Source organism: Syngnathus acus, chromosome 5 (assembly GCF_901709675.1).
Source record: "Syngnathus acus chromosome 5, fSynAcu1.2, whole genome shotgun sequence".
NCBI lineage: Eukaryota > Metazoa > Chordata > Actinopteri > Syngnathiformes > Syngnathidae > Syngnathus > Syngnathus acus.
This window is the reverse complement of record NC_051091.1, coordinates 12565297-12587839: the sequence shown is the minus strand read 5'-3', so window position 1 is coordinate 12587839 and position 22543 is coordinate 12565297. Positions and strand designations below refer to the sequence as shown.

The following is a 22543-nucleotide window of genomic DNA, read 5'->3' as shown; positions in this document are numbered from 1 at the left end:
AAAAAATTATCACAAAGCTTAAAAACTACCGTTTTTTTCCATGTATAATGCACCCCCATGTATAATACGCACCCTAAAAATGGCATGTCGATGCTGGAAAAAAGCCTGTACCCATGTATAATACGCACCCAAATTATTTTATTTTATTTTATTTTTTTTTAAGTCCCAATGATCGTCACACACGCATCTGGGTGTGGTGAAATTTGTCCTCTGCATTTGACCCATCCCCGTGTGATTTTGATCCATCCCTTGGGGGAGAGGGGAGCAGTGAGCAGCAGCGGCGCCGCGCTCGGGAATCATTTGGTGATCTAACCCCCCAATTCCAACCCTTAATGCTGAGTGCCAAGCAGGGAGGCAATGGGTCCCATTTTTATAGTCTTTGGTATGACCCGGCCGGGATACTTAAGTCCGTAAACGTAAAATTATTTCAGAAAAAAGATCATCTTTGGGAACAACCGGATGTTATTCTGCCGGTCAGTATCACTGCGCATGCAGTAGCAAACTCGATAGCGAAGAAATATGTGAGACTCTCAACGGGATCACCAATATTTGAGTGATGTTCCAGTTATTTATCACAATTAGTTTACCAAGTCTGTGTTTTAAGTTCCTCCAATAAACCCTGGTCCAAGCTGCACTTGGCCGCCCCGCTCCTTTCCACACTCCATCCGTGACAAGATTTTCTTCAAAAATTGTTGTACCATGATTTTCTTAAAAAAAAAACAAAAAAAAACAACAACTTGTACCCATGTATAATGCGCACCCCAGATTTTAGGACAATAAATTAGTTAAATTTTGTGCATTATACATGGAAAAAACGGTAGTTTAATTAATTGTTAAAGCTCTACTTTTGCATTTGGACCTGCAGTTTCAATCAACCAACAACCAATCTTGGGCCAATTACTCACTGACTGGGCCGAGATGGCACTGGCCAATCTCACACTGACACATTGCTAGAAGTGTAACTGGAGATGACGTGACTCACTCCACTCTAAAGTAGACTAGTGTGTACTCTGTGTGAACATCTCTCAACAATGCAGGTGAGGGAGGGTAACTGCGGTAATGACATTTGGCGTCACACCATGGATGTTAATGGTTGACAGACACTGGAGCCATTTCATAAAACAAAGGTTTAACGACCCGGCGACATGTTACATGACATCCTTTAATAGTTTGGTTACTGCTTACGAGTGCTTCTCAAACTTATTATCTGCAATAAATTATGTTATATCAATTCAAATTTATTTTATTGCAGATATTGCGATAATTTGACATCTCTGCATGAGTTTTTACTGCTATCAGGCACTCCTCACATGATGCAAATCTCACAAAAATATTTGCAGCTTGATAGCACATATCTCACGTCAAAGTTTCCAATGTGTCGATAAATTGTCGTTACATATGAACTGGGCGTGTTTCGTGCACGTGGTGGCTGGTGACCATCTACCCATTTTGGCTAGAGACGTAGGGTACACCCTGGACTGGTCGCCAGCCGATCCCAGGGATGATGCAGTTGACAAACATTCAAAATGTGAAAACGATGGAAACTGTTGTCATTGACGAGCACTGGACTTATCTTAACACGAATTGCTGTATCAGCAAACATTGAAAGTTAATTTCCCTTTCTACTGCCAACATGTCGGACGATTTTGAGGCTTTTCAGGTAACTCGGGTAACAATCCAAGTTGGCTTTAGGAGTCACTTGAAAGAGGATTTCACTTAAACACATGTAAATACTTCACAGAAAATGGGATTTGGATGATGAGAACGCTGCCACCTCTGCTGGACCTAAACCAGCCAAGAACGTTTGTCTTTTAGGGGCTCATCGAGCTGGCAGGCCTGTCAGATTGCAACCCCTCATCCCCCTCAACCACTGGAGAAGAGGTGGCACCTCCCCAAAAGCGGCCCTTATTTTGGGGCTAACATTAGCAACCTTCTGAAGCGATGCAGTTAGCCACCGAAGATAAGCGAACAAAGCCGGCCGCCGGTAACCGGTGTCGAGAGCCAGGAAAGCCTGGCACTAACCAACAATGTCAGCCCGCTTTGACACTACAATAGAATAAAAATACGCATAACTGACCACAAGATTTAGTTTGATTTTGGGTGTGTCCCCCAAACAAACATAATCTAGGCTGGTGGCGTTCGAAAACCGGCTAGCGTTAGCACACTTAGCATCCTAGCTAATTGTCCCCCTCCCCTTCCCCTTCCACAACCACCATCATATGGAGCCTTCACTGTAGCGTTAAGAAAAGTCCAACTCCTGGGCCCAAAACAAAGGGGGAGGAGGTGTTGGGGAACATCATGGTTTACCGTGCGGATCAAAGGATACGGAGTTGGCGTTACGGATCCGGGTTGGGGAACTGCTGGGGCTCCCGGCGGCAGCGACACGGAGGTCAGAGTAGCCCGCAGTTGGCTCGACGGAGAGGGTCCGCTTCCAGGTCCACTCACGGTGACGGCGGGTTTGGAAACTACTTTCGGTGGTAAACTCATCGTAAAAAATCAATTAAAAAATGAAAGAGGGAGGAACTAACACGATAAAAACAAAATAGTGCTACAAATAGTGAAAGGACCGTCGCTTTAACGCGCACACATGGAGCCAAACAGGCCCCAAGCCCACCCCCCAGAGAAGCGGGATAAGAAGCCCAAATAGCAACACGGATGTTTCCTTTTTTTCATGGAAAGTCGCTGCCGGAATCAGCGGTGCTCTTCATGGGGACGGTGGGGAGCTTTCCCAAGCCCGTCCGGAGCCTCTGCGGATCTCCGGCCCCCCCACCGGTTTTGCTTCTTTTCCACGAGAGGGGGGGAGAAAAAAATGAAACCGCACAGTCTTCAACCTCCCGCGCGGGAAGATTTAGTTGGCCTGCTCGTCAAGTGTGTTTTCTCTCATATTTTGCCCGCATATATATGAGAGAGTCGGCCAACATGGCGCAGCTGCCTGCCGCTTCTCCAGCCGTCCGGGTAGGACAGATGATTCGGCAATTCTCGGCCAATTACGGAATCGCTCGGCTAATCAACCGAGAGACGGGCGACCAGCTTCCGCTGTGACTATTCGAGCTGACTGTCAGACGGCAGTACACATGCACGTTTATGTCAGCATTTTATCGACTAAAAAAAGTTTCTAAACCATTTACACATGAAAGAATATGACGAACACGCCACAAATGTACAATAAAACACGAAACGGTCAAAATTTAATTATATCCACACATAATTTACGTGGCATACTTTCAGTTTTCTTTCTACAGTATATATTTACAATAAAGGTCTTTTAATTATCGGCACCCTTCGGGACCTGTGTGCTAGTAGCGCTCTCTATCGTCGTTAGTCGTCCTCTGCATCTTCTCCAATGATATTTTGTGTTTATATGATGCAGTTTCAACAATGGCTTGGAGTTTGAAAACGTTGTTTTATGTGATGTTTCTCAAATAAAATATTAAGTATTTTTTCAAATGTTCTGGTCTTTGTGATTATAATGAGTGAATACATATTTTAGAATTCAGGGTTTTCAACTGGTTTTGTCCAAGGGACCCCCATTATAACCAAGAAGCAACTCGGGGACCAGTTTTGGCAGAATATTATTTTATTTTGCACCGAAGGAGGATAGACCTCTACAAGCTATTTATTTGCATCTACAAGTCTACAAGTCTGGACATGAAAAGAATATGTGGCTAATATTTTCGTTTTGTTAAGCAAAAACAGCAGTTGGGGTAGGGTGAGTGAATTGAGAAATATTTTTCCTTTGCTGGATATGAATGAATATACAACGAAGAATTGTAGAATAAATATGATTTGATAATCTTATGATTTTTTCCCTTAAATAATATTACTTGTGAGTTTCATTTAGATTTACATTGTTTTGCTGAACGTGTTTAATTTTCTGTATACATTGTCTTCTTTATTCTTACTTTTTTGTCAAATACAGTGCAGTATGTACTGTAGAGTCGGCAATTGTTCTTATTAATAGATTTGTAGTTTTTGTATGATTTGTTACCACCTAGTGGCCTTTCATGAGATGACACACTGTAGTCCTTAAAATATGAACACTGCTATTGATTTATATTCTATAAATATAATTGGAAATTTGTTATAGAGATAAAAATATTTCAAGACAGCTCCATTAATATCCACCATTAAAGTCTTTAAATCCAGGACAGAGAATTAAAAATGTGATCAATTCCTTGTATACAGCTATTATTCCAATTGACAGATTTTGACAATTTTGCTCTCTGTAATGATGACATGTTTAAAAAAATCATTGTTACATGCATGTGAAATATTTCAGTCTTTGGTTTCCTCCAAAAGCCTGCGGGCTCAGATGGTCAATCCAGAATTCAATAAACTTACTCTCCTACTCTAGGCTGACGGTCGGTCCCAAAAGGTCACACTTAAACAGATTTTAACTTAAATAAGCATTAAAGAAAGAACTCGTATCATATACCTCACCGGAAAGCCTCAATGATTCGTAAAGCTTCATTTGGCCACAATGGGACATTCTTTTATAATACTGGTTCAGGAAGCTTCATTTTGCCATTGGAAAGCACCAGCACGTTCTGTTCATATCGAGAAGAAAACCCTGCCCCTAATTCTGCACAATTTAAACAAGTGATAGGAAGCAAGTGCCTGTAAATGACATGTCACAAAGCTTTTGAATGACTCATAAAGCTTTTAAATGACATATGTTCTCGCAGAGAATTTAAAAAGAGGAGCTTTAAAAAGCAACACGTTGGCTGGACCAGGACAGAAACAGACTGCAAGTCTTGATTCTTGGATCGACACCCTCGGTAAGCAGAACAAACTCGTAAGTTTCTTTGTGCTTATAAGAAGACGGTTGTACGTTTATTTTATGTCTTCGAAAAAGGGCCCAATTGTGGCCCAACCAACAGATTATGGACCTTAAAACATTGACCAAAATAAATGGCCAAAATGATTATTTTTACTATTCCACCTTTTACAGCATTTGTATAAAATTATATACACATTTTCTCTCGCACCAGGTGGAACCAGCAAGTTGTAAAAGAGAATTCTCAAGGATTTAGGGGAGGTGTTTGTGTTGTAAGGTGCGTCTGGCAGGGAATGTCTTAGAAATAGTCAGCTTTCTTTCATATGCAATGGACACCAGAGTGAAACCCAAAATAATAATGTTGTGGAGTAGCCAGCTGAAGAGCTTGAAGTTCTATACCATGTAGGGACTCAGAGACTCTTGTGTGTATCTGGACATTTTAGATGTCATCATCCAAGAAAGCCATCCTGGACAGGGAAGAACTGGTTAACTCTGGTAGTGATGATGATGATGATGATGACCACCAATCAACATCCGTGCAGGTAAGACAGACAACAACAAAGTTGTATTGTTGCCACATAACACCCGAGAGCCTGCTTTGTGAATTTTGCTGGTGGATCTTAAGATTAGTTGGCTTCTCGTGATCACGGACGGGTTTGAGACTCCGCATCCACGATGGTCTAAAACGTCTTCCACGATGGTCTAAAACGTCTTCTACTTTAAAGCAATTATGGTCGTGTAAAGGGGACAGTAAATCGGACTGAACATAGGCACTTATATAATAGGTCTATGTGTAAAAACAAAAAAAGATTAGCATTAAAATTCACATCTATAAAAGAATCTGGTGATTGAATTGGATTTTTGGAGGTGAAATCTCCAACAAACGCACTTTTGGAGCTGGCTTCCTGTTGTTTTTTCATCTCGGCCTGTCACCGGAGGCAGGCAAGCCGTTGCAATGCGTAGCGTTTCCTGCTTTGCTTTGTCACTTTCTCTTGTCACCCAGTGTCTGAAATGGTTATTGCCATCAACAAGTAACCTGTGAAAATATGAAAAACATTAGCAGAATAGTTTCAGCTTCTTACAAGCCAGACATGGGGCCTCTGTGTCGCAGACACCCGCCATCAATCAACAGCCAGAGCGCCCTCCTCGACGCCGACCTCATTCACTGACGCCGATGAGGCGGCCGGCAACACCTTCTTTACCTAATTTGTCGGCCGCATTGGCCAGTGGGCTGCGCCGCGAGGAAGCTCTCTCCCCGCCACTGACTGCGTTCGGTGATGGCAGGGAGGCAGCATCTTATTCGCCGGAGCGCTCCGTCACGGCCTCCCGCCGTCCATCCAGCCGGAGCAGGAGTTGCAGCAGCGTACGTCCCTCTACCAGTCAGCCGGCCCGTGCCCGTCGGCGCGCTGCCAGTCAGCCGGCCCGTGTGCGTCAACTTCGGATAAATAACTGCGAGACAACCCCAGGACGCCGGCTTGTTGAAATTGAAGTAGAACTTGAGAAGATTGACAGGACCTGACATCCAGCAAGGAGGCCGAGTGAGGCCGCTACCAGCGCCTCATTTTCAGATGGAGGGAATAGATAGCCACACGAATCACTTATGAACAATACAACTTAGAAAACGCCTTTCAGAACGCTTGTTTGCGTATCCTGGTGACTTATGAAAGAAAATAGACATGTGACAGAAAAGTCAGCCATGGCAAGGCAAACTCATTTGATGAGCTTTTCAGAGGTTGTAGTGGGCCTAAGTAGAGACGTCCACATCCATTTTGAGTCTGTCTGACTATACAGAATGGACGGTTCGAGCCATCACGTTTGCTCACTTGTCTTTATTTTACACGTTTCTGTAACGCGCAACACTTACGACCACATTTCAGGTGTTGCGCAACAACTCAACAGTCCTGGGAAAACAATCTAACAATGCTATTGTTACACTGGCTAATCCGTGTTATTTTGATTTCCAATGGACAGTGATCACTACCACAAGTGACTCCCAGGACATGAACGGAGGGGAGGGCAGGGGGTGTGGCAATAGAGCTCTTTGGGCGCCTCTGAAAAAAATTAAATGACACTTTTTCGTTTTCCTATTAATACTTGACTGGGCCTTTTATTAAAATCAATTTCACAGTACAAGCTTTTAGTAATTGTATGAATCTACTTTTTCTTTGTATTAAAAGTCTTCTGTTGATGCTGGAAAAGTACTGTACATCCTTTCAATAATTTGGTGAGATAGTTTTTTCTTATGCTTAGCTTCTGAATGTCGTTAATTGTTTTTATAAATGATTTTGTGTCTGCTTGTGTGAAGCACATAGCCTTGTGTATGAAATGTACTATGTGCTTGTACTGTAAATAAAGCTGCTTTTCTTAATATTGGTGAAAAAAGTAGTTTTTTTTATATTTCCACTCATGGATGCAGCACTTTGAATTTGGATCTGGAATCAAACACCACAGTCCAAAAAGACATTTCTTAAGCAAGTTCGAGACTGGAAGACTAAATCAGCGGTCACAAATTAATCTTGTGTGGGCGCCACTAGAGATGGACTCTGGGCCACATCAAGTGCTGGATTCCACAAAAAAGGGAGTCCAAATAAAAGTATGACTAAGGTTAAAAGGTGGGCACCACACTTACATTAAACTTCAATGTCAAGTACGCTATTGCAAAATATCATCCTGTAGGTGAGGGTAAGCGGTACAGATAATGGAGGGCCGGATACCACAAGATGGCTGCCAAGCGCCTCACGAAGCTCCTCAGATCACTTCCAACATACATGACACCAAAATACCATAAGACTGCACCAAAACAAAGCATTTGAAAGCGATTGAAAAGTCAATTTCCCATCATATTTCTCCTTTAGAATCTGTCAACGTGCGTACAGGCCTTGGACACCTCGTGCTGCCCTGAGGAAATGCCAAGGAAGAGGCACTTTCACTTTCTGTCGCGCGTGCTGTCCGCGGGCCTGTTCGTAACGCTCTTCACAGCCGCTGTCTTCTACTGGCAAAGTGAGTTCTATGGCTTGGCTTTCCACAAATGCCGTTGTATTTTGACAAAAACGCATTATTGTGCTCGACAGCACATCCAGGCGTTTGCCTGACAGAGACGTGCATCAATGTGGCCAGCGCCGTCATGTCAGCACTGGACCGCTCGGTGGACCCCTGCCAGGACTTCTACACCTTCGCTTGCGGCAGCTGGATGAAGAACAACCCTCTCGCTGATGGCAAGTCCAACTGGAACCCTTTCAACACCCGGTGGCAGCACAACATGCTCGTGATGAAGCAACTATTAGGTGAGTTTGGCAATAGATGATTGTCCATCACGTTGCCGTGATGGTTTTATTTTGTTGTTGTGATTTGAGCAGAGAACACGACGATGAGCGGTCTGAGTCAAGCAGAGGAGAAGGCCCAGAGATACTATCAGGCCTGCATGAACGAGACAAAGATCAAGAAGCTGGGAGCGAAGCCATTGCAGCGACTCATCACACAGGTTTGTGCTTCAGCAACGGTTGTTGTCTCAACTTGATAAACTTGACAGTCGATCGGACACACACACTTCTGCTATGTCCTTTAGCTCGGAGGATGGGACCTGACCGGACCGTGGGACAAAGACAACTTCCAGAAAGTTCTACGCACGGTGTCCGCACGCCAGCTCGCTTTCCCGTTCTTCACCCTATTGGTCTATCCCGACTTCAAGTCCTCCCGGAACAACATTTTTGTGAGCCAGTTTGCCACTGATTTTGTTGTGTTGTAGTTAGGCAAATTCATAAAAAAATAATCTGATGAACCTATAAATAGAATTATAACTCTGGACTGTTGCTTGTGCCAAATTTCATGCTTTTATACTCTAAGTAATTCTTTGATAAATTGCAGGAAACCACCAACTGTTAAACTGACACAAATATAAGGAGCTGATTAGTGATTATGTCTGATATTTCTTTTGTTTGTAGGTGGCTCAGTCCAGCCTGGGACTCTCGCAGAAATTCTATCTCAACAAAACAGCCTATGGAAATGTAATGCACGCACTGGGTTGCATGCAGGCACGCACGCATGCACACACATTCACATTCACTGCTTGTTTGCAGCATCTGACAGTGTACCAGAACTTCCTAGTGAGATTAGGGGTCCATCTGGGGGGTTCTGTGAAGACGTCCCAGAAAATTATGAAGGAGATTTTGGACTTTGAAACGGAACTGGCCAACATCACCGTACCCCTGAAGGGGAGAAAGAATAAAAAGCCCGTCTACCACAAGATGGAGGTCAAAGACTTGAAGGTGAGTTAGAGCTATTTGTCAGAGCCAGTAACTGAACTTAAGTTGTATTTTTTGTGTGTAGAGTCTAGCCCCTGCAATAGACTGGATCCCTTACCTCAATGAGGTCTTCGCTCCTGTGCCCATCAATGAGTCCGAGCCGGTGATCGTCTATGCCAAAGAGTACCTCCAGAACGTGTCGGACCTCATAACAAACACCAATAAGAGGTCTGTTGAGTTAAAGCAAAAAACGTATTACATTGGTGTCATCTGGTGGATTACTATTATTATGATTCGTTCCATTTCCACACATTTTTTTTCTAACCAGCAATGACTGTGTCTGCTTTCCAGCATTCTCAACAACTACATGATCATGAAAGTAATAAGGAACATGATTCCCAACTTGGACTGGAGGTTTCGGGATACCGAGCAGCGCTTTCAACAGGTCATGTACGGAATTAAAGTAAGTAGATTTGTAATGGTAAATCTTCAACGGGTAGTTGGAATGTCACCTCTGACCTCCTCCTATTGTTTGTATTGCAGAGCTGCACTCCTCGCTGGAAGCTGTGCGTCAGCGACACAGACTCGAGCCTTGGCTTCGCTCTGGGCGCCATGTTTGTCAAGGCCACCTTCGCAGGGGACAGCAAGGACATTGTAAGTGCACAAGTACTCGTCTAGCGTGAGATGCAACCCTCTCAGCGACCCCTTCTTTCCGCTCCGCAGGCCGAGGACATGGTCAGCAACATTAAAAGAGCATTTGAGGACAGCCTGGAGCATGTGAGCTGGATGGATGGTGACACAAAAAAAGCGGTAAAAGAGAAGGTGAGAGGACGTAGAAGACGGAAGTGGAGGAAACACGGCCCCCTGGTGTCTAAAGGTATTCACCGTTTTTGTTTTAGGCCGATGCAATTTACGACATGATGGGCTATCCGGAGTTCATCATGAACGACACCAAGCTGGACAAAGTGTACAATGATGTGGGTAAATGTTGTCACATTTAAACCAACTTTTCTTCATCAAAAGAGCCAAACTCTTTTTTTTTTTTTTCTTTTCAGTTCAAGGTCAAGTCGGATCTGTACTTCCAGAACGTCATGCAGTCCTATAACTTCTCTGCCAGGGTGATAGCCAACCTGCTTAGACAAGCTCCAACAATATTTCAGTGAGTGTCTCTGGAACACAGAGTGATAGATATTGTCTGCCTACATAAGTTGCTCCACCTTTTGTGGCATTGAACAGCTCGAAGCCTCTTTTTATAGAATTGCTAAATTGCTTTTTGTAAAGTGAGTTAGTTGCTCAAATAATGTGCCTGCAATGCAAAACAAAAAATTGGCAGAATGATCACGTGTGTCTCGAAAAACATGTCGAGTCACTTCACTAAATGGCTTGCCAATTTGTGTTTTTTGCTGGTGGAGCACGACCCCCCCAGAAGTAGAGGCCTATTACGACCGCATTGGAAATGGGATTGTATTGCAAGCAGGAATCCTCCAGACGCCGTTCTACAACCACCACTGGCCCAAGTAAGCATTGAACATGAAGCCCCATGTTACTGTAGCAGCCACTTTGGCTTAACGCAAACATCTCAGAAAACAGGTGAGGTTTTCGAAAAGTTGCAAATTTTGTTCCTGGGCACTTTTTCTTGGTCTCAAGAATTTTGCATTAATAAATAAAATGACTTAAAGCTTCAAGTTATGCCAAATATTGAAGCCTAAATATCAACTGTGAAGGATTTCTTCAATTTCATCTGTTTTCATTTTTGAGTGTGCTTTTTTTTGTATGTTGCAGATTTCTTAACTTTGGTGGAATTGGGGTCATCATAGGGCATGAACTGATTCACGCTTTTGGCAAAAAAGGTTTGTAATCATTTGTCGGGAATAGTTCAATGTAAAAAAAACAATAAGATACAATAATCCTCTAATATTTAGATTTTTCTATTTACAAGTTCACTTATTTATGTAGTTTTGTAAGTTTGGTCCGAGTTGTTAGCGGCACTTTGGGAGAGTCTTGAATGGACGTGTATAAATGGCTCACAGATTTTGAATTTCAACAGCAATTAACAGAGGCAAATATTGGGGGACTGTTACAGATGACATTTGATTATATTCAATGACCCATCCTGATTTTGTTAAAAAAAATAAAATAAAAATAGCGAGGGAGTTCGACACAAACGGCAACCTGCGCTCTGCGTGGAAGAACTCATCTGTGGAGGCCTACAAGAATCAGACACAGTGCATGGTGGAGCAGTACGGCAACTATAGCATCAACCAGGAGACCCTGAATGGTAGCCACACGTTGGAAGAGAACATCGCCGACAACGGCGGACTGAAGGCTGCCTATGAGGTTAAGACGCCTATTGACAGATGCAGCTATGTCTCTGGATGTCAGTGTACAGCTTGTGTAACATGATGGATGCTCTGCCCCACCCCACTTCCAAGGCTTACGTGAACTGGATCGAAAGGAACGGTGAGGAACCGACACTGCCTGCGCTGGGAATGACCAACCATCAGCTGTTTTTTGTGGGATTTGCACAGGTTTGTAGCGTGTGTATGATTTTTTTTAAAGACTACATTTGTTAAACATCCGAGTGTACCTTTTTGCCATCAGATGTGGTGCACCGTGAACCAATACCACTACAATGTCAAAGACCTGCACAGCCCGCCCAGATTCCGAGTCATTGGGAGCGTCTCCAACTCGCACGAGTTCTCCAAGCACTTTGGCTGCAAAGAAAACACGCCCATGAACCCTAAACACAAGTGCAATCTTTGGTAATGGCTCTGTTATTATGTAATTGAGCCTGTGACAGCAAATTTGATTACAGATAGTGCAGATAGGGCCAGATTCAGTTAGATGAAAATGTATAAGGGCGACTATTTGGACGGACATTCCTTGAACCATTACCATTGTAAATTAATTGTCTGCAGAGAAGTTGATATTGCAAATGAGAATTGTCAATTGCATTACCATGGTAAATCAAGTGGTTTTAACTTTTAAATGATTGATTTCCCTCCCTCCAACACACCTGATTCTTTGATCAGAGCTTGCCGATAAGTTATCGTCAGCAGGTAGAGGCTCCAGCTCACCTGTAACCCTAAAAGAAAATGATTTGGAAATGAATGTTTTATAATCATTTTAATATACAAAATAATCTTACACATACATACAAGCTTACTCGGTACAACTGGTTTTGGTTGTGAGTGCCGTTCTATTATTTCTGTATATGCTTAAATCAGTCCAAATTTGGCTGTCATTATAATACAAAAACATTTCCCCCAATAAATGACACCTTGACCATGTTGTACCTCCCCCCCAACAGTGCAGCTTTCCCCTCAATATTTGTGTTAAGACATTCAATATGGCTTTGAAATCGTCTTTAAGTTGGCTTTCATATCTCAACAGTCAACATACCGGTCCTGAATTCAGTGTCATATAAAAATGTTACATAGATCATAAAATCCAGTGGTACCTTAAGATACAAAAGAGAATGAAAATGCAATTAATCTAGGCCATCCTCCCCAAAAATACTTTTGTGTTTAATAGGGAGCAATAGCAATCTGACACTGTAGTAAGTGCCGAGGGCAGCCGCTGAACGACGCCCGAGCAGAGTTCCAGGCGTTCGGATTGACTTACATGAGCTCCCACTGGAGCGCTAACGGAAATGTCGCCCTCTGGCGGACACGCCGTTGTAAATGAATGGGCTTTCGCACTTGTGTTAAAAATGTAAAGAAGTAGTGTGTAAATGCTTTAATAATTGGTAGGGGGTAAAGAATATATGCCAGCCAGTACTGTTACTATCTGCCCCCATGATGCTTCTAATACCTGACAGTACACAGAGTAATTGTCAACTGAGAGTGGAATTAAAAAGTTCAAAGCTTTGAAAAGTTATTCAAGACTGCGCTATCATGGAAAACGTTGAATTAGGGTCACTTGTATCTCAAGGCACCACTGTCGAAGTGAGAGAAGGGTTCCCCAAACCTAGGTTACTGAGCATTAACCAGAGAATTTCTTGTCCAATGACATGTAGTAGATTAAAAAAGTCTATAGAGGTCTATGTTTTGGCAATATGTGTTGTGTATTGTTAGCATTCAAAAGTTTGGGAAATCCTGGCACAGAGTAGTGACATAAAAAGCAACTCAAAAGTTGTAACACTAAAATTTATAACTCAGCAGTCCTTAAAAAGGGCATACAGTGTTCCCTCGCAACTTCGCAGTTCGGGATTCACTCTATGGCAGTTTTGCCTCGCTATTTTGAAGGTTATCTTGCTTCTTACTAAGACCAGTCATGGTAATTCACTCTGACGTCTGTACACCACTCCGAACGTGTGTTCGAGCACGCTTGGAATGGATCACCCGCAAAAAGTGAGGGAAGACTGTATTGCATGAAAATGGACTTTTGAATGGCTCGTAAACAAATAAATGGGCCCAATACAACCCATCAAGTTTGAAATTAAAAGACTCAAGTAAATATTGCTATCTGCTCTCTGTCCGATTTGTAACTGTGATTAATTTACATTCCTCTAACCAAGACAAGAAAATGTATAGCTTGATCCTCGGGCTATTTTTTTTAAAAAAGCATGTCATTTTTTTTTTTGACATCTGGGAAAAGGTAGAATGCGTCTCCTTTGAAAAAAAAAAGTAAAGATTTTCTCGAGCAATCCTGCACACAAAGTGCTTCTTAGTGGTTCTTTGGGTCAGTGAGCCTCCACAGTCAGTTTGCTCATACTGCTCTCTGCTGACCATTTCGAGGCATTACCAGAGCGTGCACTTTTGTTTGGGGTTCATAGGCGCGTTTGCTTTGCAGCCAAAGTGCTTGGAGAACTCGTGTGAGTTGGAGACGGTCCCGATGACTCGGAATCTGGGCGGGCTGTGCGAGTCGGTGATGACGCCCTCGTGCGAGCTCTCGGGCGTCCTCACGGCGCACCACACCTGATGACAAAAAGGAAGGCTTATTTGACATCTGTGACTCTTCCGGTCTTTGGCTTCCTTTTTTCTTCCATTTCATTTTTTTTTTTAAAGTACTTCAATTGGTGTCAACATGCTATTAGCATACATTTTATGTGGTTATATATATTTGATGTATTTGCTAAATCTCACTTATGGGTCAATACAAATTTGGAGATGTCCAATATGTGTATTGTCATTTTTTTTTTATATATCAAAATAACTAACCTGTGCAAATCCCACAAAAAACAGCTGGTGGTTTGTCATTCCCAGAGCTGGCAGCGTGGCTTCCTCACCGTTCCTTCTGATCCAATTCACGTAAGCCTTGCAGGGGAGGAGGCAGAGCATCCATCGCGTTACACAAGCTGGGCATTGTCGTCCAAAGACGTAGCTGCACTTGTTGTGTTTAAGCAAGCGAGCTTAACCTCATAGCTGCACTTGTTGTGTTTAAGCAAGCGTCTTAACCTCATAGGCAGCCTTCAGTCCGCCATTGTCGGCGATGTTCTCGCCCAGCGTGTGGTGACCATTCAGGGTCTCCTGGTTGATGCTGTAGTTGCCATACTGCTCTACCATGCACTGTGTGTGCTTCTTGAAGGCCTCCACAGATGAGTTCTTCCACCAAGAGCGCAGGTTGCCGTCTTTGTCAAATTCCCTCCCTTTTTAAAACAAAATGAAGACGCGTATGCTACAACTAATTCTTTTTCATGACCTGTTAGAGGCAAAAGCCTACCAACCTTGGTCATCAAAACCGTGAGTCAGTTCATGCCCCATGACAACCCCGATTCCGCCAAAGTTAAGAGCTCTGCAACATACAAAAAAAGGTAGTATGAAGATGATTAACACAGAATAAGAGGAGCTGCTCCCATGGGCTGCTGTGTCCACCCTCACATCGGCGCAAACATCCGTTTGTAACCGCATGAGATCAAATTAACAAAAGAAAGAAAACTCCTTTGGCAAAAATGGGGGGGGACTTTAAATTCAAGGCTTACTTGGGCCAATGGCGGCTGTAGAACGGCATCTGGAGAATTCCTGCTGGCAAAACAATCTCATTCTTAGTGGGGTTGTAATAGGCATTCACAGTTGGGGGCGTCATGCTCCACCTGCAGAAAACGTAAAAAATGCCGGTCACTGTTACTATCACATGCAACACATGTAGCCAGTCAATAGTCTTACTGGTCAATCTCTACGTTCAGCGCTTTGTGGATCGAGTACTCCACTATTCTAAGCCCCCCCTTGGACGACCAGAGACACTCACTGGTTTCTGTTTGGAGCTTTTCTTAGCTGGTCGGCCGTCACCCTGGCAGAGAAGTTGTAGTACTGCATGACGTTCTGGAAGTACAGATCCGACACGACCTCAAACTGAAAAGAAAGAGTTTGGCTGTTTTTGATGAGGAAAAAGTTGGTTTAAATGCGACCACATTTACCTACATCATTGAACACTTTGTCCAGCTTGGTGTCGTTCATGATGAACTCTGGATAGCCCACCATGTTGTAAATTGCATCTGCCTAAAAAATTGGTGAATACTTTTAGACACCAGGGGGAAGGGTTTGCTCTGCTTCCCTAAGGTCAGTCTTCTACGTCCTCTCACCTTCTCTTTTGCTGCTTTTTTTGTGTCACTATCCATCCAGCTTACATACTCCAGGCTGTCCTCAAATGCTCTTTTAATGTCGCTGACCATGTCCTCAGCCTGGGGACCGGAAAGAAGGGGCCGCTGAGAAGGGTGCATCTCACGCTAGACGAGCACTCACGCACTCACAATGTCCTTGCTGTCCTCTGTGAAGGTGGCCTTGACAAACATGGCGCCCAGGGCGAAGCCAAGGCCGCTGTCTGTGTCGCTGACGCACATCTTCCAACGAGGAGTGCAACTCTGCAATACGAACAGCAGGAGGTCAGATGATTGGGGGAGAAGGGTCAAAACTAAACAAAACAAAAATTGGCGTGGACCCAATTTGAGCATTTTCTTTGACTTATAATCAAACAAAGCAAAGGCACGTAAAAGTAACAGACGCGCACACACGCACACGCATGCACACACAAACGTTGTCTTTATTATTACAGCTTGACCCGCGAGCAAAACAAACAGGATCTCACCCTGATAAATGCTAAAAGGTTGACTGCATTTTTTCTCCCCTCCTCCGTTTTACCGAAGCCACCAATACACTTGAGGGCCAAGCTATTTCCTGTCTAGTACTGCCGCAAAGCTTTTGTTTTTACATTTTCCACAATGGTCACTTTTTAGGGCTGTGTCTGTTCTGTCACTGTAATTCCACAAATAAGCAGTGTAAAGTCAAATTAAGAGTTTAACCATGTCAGAAATGGGCTATAATGACTTGAGGAAGGAACAAAGAGCAGATTTTCATTCACCTTTTTAGTTCCGTACATGACCTCTAGGAAGCGCTGCTCGGCATCCTGAAACCTCTGGTCCAAGACGGACGCCATCTTCCTTACCACCTTCATGACCATGTAGTTGTTGAGAAGGCTGCAAAACACGGTCACTGGGTGGTAAAAATCAATTCAACTTAACAACAATGCCAAGACTCTGACCTTTTATTGGTGTTTGTTATGAGGTCCGACACATTCTGGAGGTACTCTTTGGCATAGACGACCACCGGCTCGGACTCATTGATAGGCACAGGAGCGAAGACCTCGTTGAGGTAAGGGATCCAGTCTATTGCAGGGGCCAGACTCTACACACACAAAAAGACAACTCAAGTTCAGCACGATGTCAAGCAATCTTTTTTTGTTCTTGTTGTGCTCTGACAAATAGCTCTAAGTCACCTTCAAGTCTTTGGCCTCCATCTTGTGGTAGATGAGCTCCTCGTCCCGTCTCGCCTCCAGGGGTACGGTGATGTTGGCCAGTGCTGTTTCAAAGTCCAAAATCTCCCCCATGAGTAGCCGAGACGTCTCCTTTGAGCCCCCCAGAAGGACCCCTAACTCCACCAGGAAGTTCTGGTATGCCACCAGATACTGCCAAGAAGACAATGTGATTGTGCGTGTAGCTTCCCCTCCCCAAACAAGTACCAAGGTAATCCTCAATTATGCAAACACAAATCTCCAATGCTCCGGTTTCATGATTTAATTGTGAAAGACAAATTGAAATGAAAATGTTATGGAAACATGCCCAGGGTGTATTTAAACAACCCCTCATTGATTCATTTATTTGTATGCGTGTAATGCCTCACAATACCTTTTCATTGGCGGTTTTATTGAGGTAGTAATCCCGCGAAGGGAGTCCCAGGCTGGACTGATCCACCTACATCGGCACAAGAAACATCTTAGACGTCACGGCCCAAATTAAATCAGTGTCAAATCCCCAATACAGAACTCAGAATCGGCGGTCAGCGTGTTCACCTGAATGATGTTAGTGGAGGAGTTCTTGGAATCGGTACTGACAAACACGGTGAAGAATGGTGAGGTGCGGTAATTTGCTGACACCGCACGGAGGACTTCCTGGAAGTTGGTTTTGTCCCACGGTCCGGTCAGGGCCCATCCTCCCAGCTAAAGGACATAGCAGAAGTGTGAGTGTCCGATCGACTTTGTCAAGTTTATCAAGTTGAGACAGCAACCGTTGCTGAAGCACAAACCTGCGTGATGAGTCGCTGCAATGGCTTCGCTCCCAACTGCTCGATTTCTGTCTCGTTCATGCAGGCCTGATAGTATCTCTGGGCCTTCTCCTCTGCTCGACTCAGACCTTTCATCGTCGTGTTTTCTGCTCAGATCACGAAAACAACAAAATGAAACAATCACGGCAATGTGATGGACAATCATCTATTGCGAAACTCACCTAATAGTTGCTTCATCACGATGATGTTGCGCTCCCACAGGGCGCTGAAAGAGCCCCAGCGGGACTTGCCTTCAGGGAGAGGGTTGTTCTTCATCCAGCCGCCGCAGGCAAAGGTGTAGAAGTCGTGGCAGGGGTCCACCGAGCGGTCCAGGGCTGACATGACGGCGCTGGCCACGCTGACGCATGGCTCGGTCAGGCAAACGCCCGGACGTGCTGTCGAGGAGATGAATCCCATTATTTCCTCCTCCGTGTCATGCGGGTCATGACGTTTTTTGAAATGCCGTGAATGATGGGAAAATATTTCAAAAGCCAAACAGATACATGTGGCTTTGAAGGAGCATCTGGAAAGAATCATTTTGGACGTACTCACGCCAACATGCACTTTTCACTCCTCACCTCACCCCTCATAAAAAGTCTGTTTTAATAATTATTCACGTCAAATAGTGACAGACTCTCTTTACAGAATACATGTTGGTGAGTTCAAGCTCTAAAAATAGGTAAAAAAAAAACGCTTCCTCATAAGATATGACGCGCAAGACAGGGATGGAGACTTGAGCTCGGCCCGAGTCAAGAGGTTAGCACCCCGAGGAGGATTTACCCTGTGTTCCTTCCATTATGCCACCAAACGTTGTGACACACTTGTGAATGGCAGGAAGTGGCATGAGGCCTTCCCATGGCAACTCAGAGGAAAACCAACAGAGCAAATGGCTCATCCACAAGCTTTTTTTTTTTTTTATCAGGATGTTGAAGCTCACGGGAGAGACTATGAAGGCGGGTAGCAGAGCCAAAGGTGCGGCTGCTATGATTCCACAAAATACTTTTGCTTTAACTTCAAAATAAAAGCCAAATAAAGCTTTTTATACAACTCAATTGTGTTAAATAGGAATTCAACCTGTTTTATAAAAGAGTACATTTGAATGAGCTGCCATTGTTGTTGTAAAAAAAAATAATTGAAAAAAAATATTTTTGTGACATTAAAATGACAGACATATTAACGATAAACCTTGAGCAGATGTCCTTGAGCTCATTTGAATTGAAAACCTAACCAAAATGTTTATGTGCGCGAATTAAACATTTGGCCATTTGTGGGAAGTCGAGCCATATTATGCCACAACTTCTCTGGGCAGCGTTATCCAGTTTAATGCTTTGAGGCCGATGGGAGAAAAAAAAAAAGAACTCACTTTGCCGGTAGAAGACAGCGGTTGTGATGAGCGATACGAATAGGCCCGCAGACAGTGCACACACCAGAAACAGAAGCTGCCTCTCCCTTGGTGTTCTCTCCGGCCAGCATGAGAAGCCCCGCCGGATACTCACCTGTACGCACATTGACACCTTTTAAAGGGGACATATTATGGAAAGTTTACTTCTATACAAAGACAGCTATGTAGATGCTGGGAAAGTTCATTTTCTTCGCAAAACTAGGTCAAAGTTCAGTTCATCATTTATTAAAAATTAGTTAAAAGTTAAAGTTAAGTTAAAGTCCCAATGATCGTCACACACACATCTGGGTGTGGTGAAATTTGTCCTCTGCATTTAACCCATCCCCATGTGATTTTGATCCATCCCCTGGGGGAGAGGGGAGCAGTGAGCAGCAGCGGTGCCGCGCTCGGGAATCATTTGGTGATCTAACCCCCCAATTCCAACCCTTAATGCTGAGTGCCAAGCAGTGAGGCAATGGGTCCCATTTTTATAGTCTTTGGTATGACCCGGCCAGGGTTTGAACCCACAGCCTTCCAGTCTCAGGGCGGACACTCTACCACTAGGCCACAGCTTATGTCCAATCCAGTTCATAGATCATACATATACATATATATATTTTGTCATCATTGATGCAATTTTCTGGGTTCATTCATTCATTCATTTACCTCACGAGTACAGACATGCAAAAAATCTTTTCCTTTTAATCACAAAGGAAATATTTGTTTACAAACTTGAAGGTGCGCTTGACTTGCTGACGCTTAGCTTTACCAGGTTTATCCAGATCCAAACGACACCTTGGAAATATTTTCTTGAGTCTGTCTTACCTGCATTGGTGTTGACTGGTAGACGTCATCGCCGCCGGAGTCCACCAGATCTTCCTCGTCCAGTGTGGCTCTCTTGTAGGACGACATCTGAAAAGTCAGATGCACAAGAGAGTCCCTGAGTGTCTCCATGCTTGTTCTTCGACCTCCTTCAGCTGTCTACGCCACGTTTGGGGGTTCGGGTTTCATCACCCCATCTGCGGCAAGTGAACAGTCTGGTTGGTCCGGTCCGGCCGGTGAGCATTTCAAAGGCATCCCCGTGGCCGCCGACACCGTACGTCACAACACTAAACACCTCCCCTATATCCTTTTTTACAACTTGCTGGTTCCACCTTGTGTGAAAAGAGACGGAACCCGTGAAAAAAAAAACCAGGAAAGAGTGCTGACTGAGTTGTGCGTCTGCACACATTCCCAGAAAGTTTAGCCCAGGCGAGGCCGCGCCTCGTCTCTTTTCTATAGGACAAGAAGTTCTGAGAAGGAGTCGCCTCGGAAAGCGTATTGCCCTCCCACAACATGCTTACTCTCGTCGCCATGGTAACCGACACTTGATAGGTAGCCTGGTCTCCTCTTGAAAGCGTCATCAACGGCCCTCTCTGATGCCTCTAAACTCATGTAAACTTCATTGATTGTTCATTATTTCCCATGCGAGGAAAAATTTAAAAAAAAAGAAAGAACGACTTGGACTTTAACTGTAAACAAAGTCCGAGCCATGTCGTCTGGCTCCTATCTCAAGCCCCTAGTAACTTGATATGTTTACTTGACCCAGACAGCTACCTGTAAACCACAAAGGCCATTTGCTGCCACGCGCTTAAGTTGCCTTCACGACTTAATATAAACACAAGGGAATGATGGTCTTCTTATCCCGCCATTGGACATTCCATGGAAAGAGAGAGTGTCATTTAATTGCTTTTCCCTGGAAGGATGACGCGTGTTCCAGCAACACCAGGTGGAAGGAGCTCAAAATATTCATGCTGCCAAAGGTTAACATGGATGGGCCTCTTTGCAGAACAACAACAACAACAACAACAAATCATGCTTTTAACTTTGCAGTCAACCACTGAAGAACATTGCATTATCAGTTCATGAAAAGTTTATGCAAGAGGACCATGTTGTAAAATGCACATTCCTCGGAACCACAACCGCTGACTAACAAACAGCCACCAAACAATGATAAACACTTTCTGAGAAAAATCTCCCGGTTGTGTAACATGAGCTAACTTGTTGCCTTTCGGACGCCACATCTTGCTTGCTGTTTGTTTGCTCTCCTATATGGAATGGAAACAAACAACCTGTGCCCATGACTCAACAAGCAAAAACTAGCTCTAACGATTCACACGGCCGAGGTCGCCCGGCCCGCTTCGAGCGACGGACAGCAAGTGTCTCATGGGTTTAGCTCCTGACCGCTGACGTTAACACGGCACAGGAAAAGGTCGCTTTTTTCCCCCCTATCCTGCAGCAACGATGTTTCATTTCCTTTTGGGAGTGGAAAACATTGATAATTATGGGAGTGTGGCGGCAGGGAAAATAAAGCCAGCTTAGCCGCTTTCCCATCAAATTTAAAAGCAATTAAAACAAAATCAGTTTGTTTATTTTTAGAATCATTGCTAGAGAAAACAAAGCTTGTATTGGGAGCCACGTGGTTATTAGTGTGCACGCTGCAGCTCTGGAGTTCTTTACATTTCTCAGTGCGCAGTGCAGGTACTCAGTGTTTGTGTGGGGTGGGTGGGGTGTCTGCGCGTGTGTCAGGGTTGTAATCTTTTTTTTTTTTTCAATTATAGTTCAATTTTATTTTATCTTTTGTTTGTTTTAAATTCAAATAGCTTTAATTTGTATTCAGTGCAGTTATTTTTAGTTTGTATTTTCTTATTGCTTTTCAGTCTTTATTTTTTAAATTCTATGATTATATAACTATAATATTAAGTATGGCTAATTAGTATTGTGTTGTAAAATGAACAACACTTCTAAAAAAATCACAACAGTCTACCTGTGATTAATTCAACGGATTGGACAAGATTTGGAATAACACATACACATGTCACACAGTTGACATGAAAGCAAAGGGATTGTGTGTAGACCTCAGCACAAAGGGATGACCACCACTGCAGCATTTTCATTATATTTTCATTTCATGAGCCCGAAGCATAAAATATGACAAAAGTGAAATACTACTATGAATACCTTCTGGATGCACTGTACCTTTAAAAGGACAGTGTGTTGGTTTTTGCCATCTACTGGTGACCTAATAGAATGCAATGACAATGACAGGATAAAAAAACGTTTTGATGGCAAGCAAACACGTTTGCGTGTAGCGTTGACATAAGTGACATGTCATTTAGGGGCCTTTGTTTCCTAGCAACTGTTTGATATGTGTAAAAAAGGGATTTGTTCTTTAAAAGGAGCGGTATGGTACATGCTGGTTATTTGGGTGGCTTTTGAGTCATAACAGAAAATTGATAAGAGGCCCTCCGCACTACACGGCTGTATGTTGTGGCTCTCCGCCGTACACTCTCCAGACGCTTCGATAATGAATAACTGGTGAGCAAACAAGACACTCAAAAGCCGCACTCTGCGTGTGTTTGTGTGTGTGTGTTATCACATCGATCAATCACAGAATAGGGGAACCTACTTGTGTTTTGTGTGGTAACAATATTTGTATTGCTTTACTGCACACGATAAGGAAGCATGAGGAAGTGAAAAAAAAAAACCACAGTGTGGAACAACTACGAACTACCTGAGAAATAAACTGATTGATGAGTTCCATTTCCAATCTTATCATTTCTCCTCT

The 22543-nt window shown here is 43.6% G+C and overlaps 3 protein-coding genes across 3 annotated transcripts in view; 1 reads left to right on the top strand and 2 right to left on the bottom strand.

The window, feature by feature from the left end:
* eif4g3a (eukaryotic translation initiation factor 4 gamma, 3a) overlaps positions 1-2971 on the bottom strand; it is a 35917-nt gene extending 32946 nt beyond the window's left edge. The window contains exon 1 of the mRNA XM_037252458.1: positions 2327-2971. Within this exon, the coding sequence (XP_037108353.1) occupies positions 2327-2487 (161 nt within the window). The 5' untranslated portion in view covers positions 2488-2971. The remainder of the gene's footprint in view (positions 1-2326) is intronic.
* A 2242-nt stretch (positions 2972-5213) lies between these two features.
* On the top strand, positions 5214-12725 carry LOC119123416 (endothelin-converting enzyme 1-like). Its single transcript, XM_037252529.1, has 18 exons — positions 5214-5319; positions 7654-7777; positions 7849-8061; positions 8134-8258; positions 8343-8486; positions 8719-8781; positions 8854-9042; positions 9104-9246; positions 9370-9481; positions 9562-9672; positions 9742-9840; positions 9918-9995; positions 10074-10177; positions 10431-10535; positions 10801-10868; positions 11165-11355; positions 11451-11546; positions 11620-12725. The coding sequence occupies exons 1-18, from the start codon at positions 5221-5223 to the stop codon at positions 11782-11784; spliced, it is 2229 nt and encodes a 742-aa protein (XP_037108424.1). The 5' UTR covers positions 5214-5220; the 3' UTR covers positions 11785-12725.
* Positions 12726-13577: 852 nt separating this feature from the next.
* On the bottom strand, positions 13578-21527 carry ece1 (endothelin converting enzyme 1). The gene is made up of 18 exons (XM_037252522.1): positions 19762-21527; positions 18919-19051; positions 17738-17950; positions 17538-17662; positions 17305-17451; positions 17141-17206; positions 16732-16920; positions 16498-16640; positions 16318-16432; positions 15710-15820; positions 15542-15640; positions 15381-15458; positions 15208-15311; positions 14942-15052; positions 14687-14754; positions 14418-14608; positions 14181-14276; positions 13578-13937 (listed from the first exon to the last, which is right to left on the bottom strand). The coding sequence occupies exons 1-18, from the start codon at positions 19888-19890 to the stop codon at positions 13761-13763; spliced, it is 2295 nt and encodes a 764-aa protein (XP_037108417.1). The 5' UTR covers positions 19891-21527; the 3' UTR covers positions 13578-13760.
* Positions 21528-22543: the final 1016 nt, after the last annotated feature.